The sequence below is a fragment of the Pundamilia nyererei genome, unplaced genomic scaffold (assembly GCF_000239375.1).
Source record: "Pundamilia nyererei isolate P.nyererei 1_Seehausen unplaced genomic scaffold, PunNye1.0 scaffold00079, whole genome shotgun sequence".
NCBI classification, from domain to species: Eukaryota; Metazoa; Chordata; class Actinopteri; order Cichliformes; family Cichlidae; genus Pundamilia; species Pundamilia nyererei.
The window spans coordinates 126142-131970 of record NW_005187480.1 but is presented as its reverse complement, the minus strand read 5'-3'; the positions used below and the strand labels follow the sequence as shown (position 1 = coordinate 131970).

General features: G+C 43.1%; 2 protein-coding genes across 3 annotated transcripts in view; both read right to left on the bottom strand.

Annotated features, from left to right (window-relative positions):
• LOC102196364 (matrin-3) overlaps positions 1-5829 on the bottom strand; it is a 25455-nt gene that overhangs the window by 12431 nt on the left and 7195 nt on the right. The window lies entirely within an intron of this gene.
• LOC102196068 (matrin-3-like) overlaps positions 1829-5829 on the bottom strand; it is a 4139-nt gene continuing 138 nt past the window's right edge. Inside the window, exons 2-12 of one of the 2 annotated variants that reach the window (XM_005737726.2) lie at positions 5629-5820; positions 5372-5554; positions 5006-5296; positions 4489-4611; positions 4145-4273; positions 3415-3543; positions 3202-3332; positions 2791-3007; positions 2468-2579; positions 2272-2387; positions 1829-2168 (exon numbers count right to left, since the gene is read on the bottom strand). In XM_005737726.2, the coding sequence (XP_005737783.1) occupies positions 2115-2168; positions 2272-2387; positions 2468-2579; positions 2791-3007; positions 3202-3332; positions 3415-3543; positions 4145-4273; positions 4489-4611; positions 5006-5113 (1119 nt within the window). In that variant the 5' untranslated portion in view covers positions 5114-5296; positions 5372-5554; positions 5629-5820 and the 3' untranslated portion in view covers positions 1829-2114. Of the gene's footprint in view, positions 2169-2271; positions 2388-2467; positions 2580-2790; positions 3008-3201; positions 3333-3414; positions 3544-4144; positions 4274-4488; positions 4612-5005; positions 5300-5371; positions 5555-5628; positions 5821-5829 lie in introns of both variants that reach the window. The other variant, XM_013912033.1, reaches the window with a different exon arrangement.

The window sequence follows — 5829 nt, the reverse complement described above, 5'->3', positions numbered from 1 at the left end:
TCAGCCTGCGTCTTCTGAGACATGATATCAAAAAGTCTGTCCCGCTCTCTGGATTCAGCACAGAGAGCCAAGATAAAGAAGGAAACAGGCGCTGGAAAGGTCTTCAAAGATGACAGGAACTTAATGTGGTCAAAGAGAGCAGGAGCTCCTTTTCTTCTGTGGTGGCAAGTCTTATTTCTGCTGAGACACAATGAGGTAGAAAAAGCTTCAAACAAAGCCTCTCCTAAGAAAACAGGAGCCAGTGGAGGCCCTGAGCAACAGACGGAGGAGCACGACTCTGATCTTTACTGCAAAGGGAACATAGGAGGCGGTTAAAGGAGGAGAGAGAGAAAGATTCACCTCAGCCCAGCAGGAGGAACATGATCTGATGCAAACAGAGTGATGGAGACCTCCTCACTGAGGAAGAGAAACTTTGAGTCCACGAAAACATCGACAAGAGGCGAGATTACAACGAGCCTCTGAGTGAATCACAGCCTGACACAGACCAGGAGTAACATCTGTGCAGGTACAGTGAGAGGAGAAGGAAAGCTGCAGCAAACACGCCTACGGGGGAGGGGCTAACAGCTAAACTAAGCTAAATGCGCTAATATCATCCATAAACACTACTCTGTTTAGCCTGACATGTTTTAACTAAAAGCATAGATAATTAAAACTAGGCGTCCAAAAGTGAGTAAAAGCAGACCGACAATGACTCAGACAAGCTGTGTAGCTAAGGTAGCTAACATTGCTAACACACGTCGCCTGCTACATGCTAACACTAGAATAGGTAAAACCCTTCAATTATCTGACATTTAACGTGCAAACTGTACATGAAGCTGTTAATATATAACGTGTATAATGAGGATTAATCTGTAGACACAGACGCTCTTACCCTTTCTCCAAAACCTTTTAGATCAGTTATTTATGAGCCTGCGTGAGAGACAACCGCACACTACGAAGTATCGCGATATTTCGTCTCAACTCACAGCGGGTTTTACTGAGGTTTCTCCGCTCTTCGCGGTTCTTTTTCTTCTTTCTAGTGCAAATAGAGGGCTCGGCAAGTTCTTCTGTCTTTATTACTAGTTAATTAAACTACTCTTATCATCAGCAAGACCGAAGAGCTGGAAGGACAGTTAGGGCTTGTGAATAAAGTTTAAACAATGGACTCTCCCCCCGTGCTCCGTTTAATGGTACGTCTCAGTACGATCACGTGTCTGAATGTAACGATCAAACAAAAGGTGTCTGTTCAGTTTGTATGAAAGCTCAAAAATCTGCAGCCAGTTTTAAATACATCATTTAAATACATCATCTTGAATGTCATCTTTTTGTAATTTTAGGATAATAAAAAATAAGAGGAGAAAGGAAATAAATCTCCTTCGTTCACATTTATTTTAGCTTCACGGGTTTACTTATTTCTGCTTAAACATCTTGTTTTTCTGAACAGCAGCATCAGTCAAACTAGAGGAAGGTAGTGAGGAAAACTGTTGAGAGAATGAGGTTGATTACCTGGCAGAAAATAATCCAGGTAGATGGATCACCTGATCAACCGGGTAGATTACAGTGGAAGCCCAGCCAACCACATGCTGCCTCATGCAGAAGTACAATTTTTTCCCCTTTATGTGGTACTGAAACTGAAAATTATCAAAGAAAAACTGATGTCTTTGAATGAAAAAAAAAAAATCTTTTTATTATTTTTGGAACAAAAAACTACAAAAAAGCTAACCCTAAATAAATAAAAATACACGATAAAAATGTCTATTTTAACAAAATTCTAACACATTTTATTGAGAAACCAAGAACAAAATCAAGTCCGTTTCAGACGTTAAACAAATATTCACATCTATGAGTCTTAAAAAAATAATTTATTGTTCAGATGTTAGTTTGAAAAACCAGATGTTTCAAAAATCAAAGGAAAAACCTGAACCGGCAAAATGTTTTTATACTGTTTGGTCAACATTTTGTTTTGTCTAATCAATAACATAACTAATCAATAACAGAGTCTTTGAGGCTTTAAGCCCACAGAGCAGCAGCAGGAAGTCACTCAGATGTGTGTTTCACACATGGCTAAAGAAACAAAATTAAAACCTTAAAAAAAAAATCTGACATTCACGTCTCTTCCTCAGCTTCAGGTGTTCTCAGGTCGGCAGCGCCTTCTTCTCTGCTTTGCTCTGCTCCTTCTCCAGGTGTTTCTGAAAACAAACATATGCTGTAATGTGGGCGGGGCAGTGTCGCATATGTACTTCAGGTATGTTATAATGTGGCTTGGTCTAAGGTGTATCATTATGTGGGCACCTGCAGCTTGTTGTAGTGAGCTTGGCTGCTGCAGTGCATCTTCTTCGCCGTGTCTTCGTTGGAGTAAAACAGGAAACAGATGCGGCAGTAAAACCCCGCCTTCACGTGTTCGATACCTGAAATAGTAACAATGACGATGATGACGGCGAGTTTTTTTTGACGTGAACCTGACGATGACCTGGCGAAGCTTTCTCACCGATGGGTGTGGAGGGATCGTACAGCGGCAGGGGCAGAGACGCCGTGCTGGCTTTGTTCGCAGCGACAGGAACAGCCTCTGTCTGCTCATTCTGATTAGTCGATGTCTCCATCTGCGAAAATAAAAGAGAAAAACAAAAGATTCGTCTTGTTTACCTGTTTTATTTCAAATCAAAATTTAAAAACAAAGTTTCCCCATTGTTAGCATGTTAGCAATTAGCTCAAATATCTGGTCAGTTGATGGAAAGATGTTTAAATAAATTCGATGTCACCGAAGTCGTCTTTGATTGAACGTTTCAATAACGAGCTGTACAAACGACTCACGTCCTCGCTGTCCTTCAGCTTCTCAGCACCCAAATTTTCATCCATCACCGTCTCTTCACCACTGACTTCACAGCTCTGCACTTCCTCCTCCTTTTTCTCCTCTTCCTCTTGTTTGACCTCCTCTTTGGGCTTCTTCCCTGGAGGCTCCTCGCTGTCATGGGAGGATTTTAGTGGCGGGCTCTCGCTCGCTCTCTTCTTGGTGTTCGGCACTCTATGGCTTAATGGACAGACGTGATTGAGGGGTTCAGAGGCTTCAGCTTAAAGCAAAGTACATCCACAAGCTGTAAAAGACAGGTGTCATCTCCAGGTTTACATTTAGATAAAAGGCCTGAAGATGACTGCTGCTGTGAAGAGAAACTAATAAATCAGACTCGTGCAGCGAGCACACAAGAAGAAAAAGAAGAAACTCACCCGTGTTTGAGCTGCTTGTACTTCCTGCTCACGTAGAGGGTCAGGCGCTTCCCGCTGAATCTCAGTGGCTTCGCTTTATAATCGGCAGCCATCTTCTCTGCGTCCTCGGCATTACACATCTCGAGGAAACACTGAGGACAAGCATCAGACGGCTTTAAAGCAGCAGGAGTTATGTGGATTCAGGTCGGACGTGCATTTGTCCCAGTTCCGTACCTCTCTCCGGATCCTGTTCAGGAAGTACTTCTTGACCCTCCCGTATGGTTCGGCGAGCTTCAGGACCTCCTCGTCCGTGTATTTGCTGTTGGGGATCTGCCCGATGTACACCACCTTGCTGGAACCGGACTGAACAGCAAACACAGAGAAAATGAGCCCACAAAGAAGAAAACAAACACCGACTGTCCTCATACGGTCGTGTTTCTTTTATCTGACAAATGTCACAAATATCACATTTTTACTGGCCCACAATAATCTGGAACACTAATAACATCCACATCTTCTCTGATCCTGCTTCCTGTCACCGAATTCCAGTGTAAGTCACAATTCATTTTAGTTTTACTATAAACATAAAGCCCAACACAGCCAGGCATCTGCTTATGTAGCAGACCTGCTGAAACCTTAAAACAGCAGTTTGATCATCTGATCAGAATCTTTTAATTGATCCATGATCTTATTGTAAATCCAGAGCCGATCACACTTCGAGGTTGTAGCTCGTAAACATTGGAACAGCTGAATCTGGGGTTTGTTTTAAATGACTGCTCAAAGATAATTTTACTTATTTATTTTTTATATTTTAGCTTTAACCAATGACCACTGCAGTCTGGCTAAGGTGTATGTATTTAGAACATTTTAGACACAAACCTTATTCTCAGGTTTCAAATTTTGTAGAAATTAATAAATCAGATGAAAACATAACATGGAGGTTAAAAAAATTTAAATAAATCACCTGGATGGTGGGGTAGCTCATGGAGTGACTGATCTTCACCGTCCGCCCGCACACTGACGCCGTGATGTTCCCGTTGTAGAAGTTGGCCATCGCCCGTGCTTCTTCTTCTGTAGCAAACTGAAGGAACGCCTGACGAGGGAGAGGAGACAATGCGATATTCAAAAATACTTTTCAGGAAATATCCAACTACTTCAATTGGATGCAGGTTCGTTTACCACTTCTATATTTACCACTTCTCCAAATTTGCATTTGGAACATTTTTCAACTGATGTTTGAAAAAGTTGCTTTACTGGTGTGATACAAATGTCCAGGATTAAACTTTCACTTAACACTGAACAGAGTACCTCGGGTCTCAGGTCCAGCACCAGGTGTTTGACCACCTTCCCGAAAGGCTGGGCGAGTTTCAGCAGCTCGTTGAGGTACTGGTACCCTCGCCTGAAGCCGACGATGTTCACCACCCTCATACCCTGATGGGAGGAGCAAGAATTGAGGAATTCCAGTGAAACAGAGTGAATGAAAACAGGTTTCTGAACACAGGTTATGTTGGAAATCTCATAAAATGTCGAAAGTAGTGCAATTTCATATAAAACTAAAGTTATTGTGAATCAAAAGTTCAATTGCAGTTGAACTTTGTCAATCTCCCCTCACTCACAAACTATTTGAACTATTCAACTTGAGGGAGTCATTAATTCACCAATGAGCTCTCCACCCTTCAGTTGTAAAACAATAGACCACAGAAAAGGTCAAAATATTTCAAATGTATTAATAAAGTGAAAAACTGAGATTCTTGAGATGCAGTGATCAACAGAAACATGAAGTCAAATATTAAAGGTATCAGAGCGACGGCGCTCGGGTACGTACCCCTCGCCTCGTGTTGTCTGCAGAGAAGAGGAGACACAAACAGAGAGGAAGATGTGCGTTAATTTCAAACACCTTTTTGTTGATTGAAGACATCGTCCTCACATCCATGAAGGAAAATGACTTTTTAAGGAAAAGCTGGTGCTGCAGCACATTACAGGTACAAGTGTTAACTTTGATCTCTAAATATTGATCTGATCAGGTACCGATGTTGTCCGACTCTCCATGGGCTTCGTCGTTGTCTTCCTCCAGCTCGTCCAGCGTCACAAAGTCCTCCATGTTCTCTGGGAAGTCCTGCTGGAAGAGACATCATTAACACACCTGTGCCACTCCTGGATTACAGACTGAAGGACAGAGCAGGTGCATCACCTCTTCTTCGGGTAGATCTCCCTCCGCTGCCTCTGGAGCCTCCGAGCTCTCTGCCGCCTCCATGTTCATCTCCCCTTTGCCCTTGTGCTCCTCGGCCAAGGTTTCTGCTTGTGGCTCTGACTCGGCCTCCTGCTTTACCTCACCCGTGTCTCCAGGTGTGTCATTAGTGACATCATCGGTAACCTGTGTGCAGTTCGGTTTAATTCCAGGAATCACTTTTGGCTTTAATATTTGTTTCAACTTTTTTGTTTTCTCACCTTCTCCTCCTCCTGTCGAGCATCCTCAGACTCCTCTACCGTCTCCTTCACAGACTCTTCTCCCTTAGGCTCGTCCTCCTTCTCCTTGCCATCAGGTACCTGCTCGTCCTCCTTCTCCTTGCCATCAGGTACCTGCTCCTCCTTCTCCTTGCCATCAGGTACCTGCTCCTCCTTCTCCTTGCCATCAGGTACCTGCTCCTC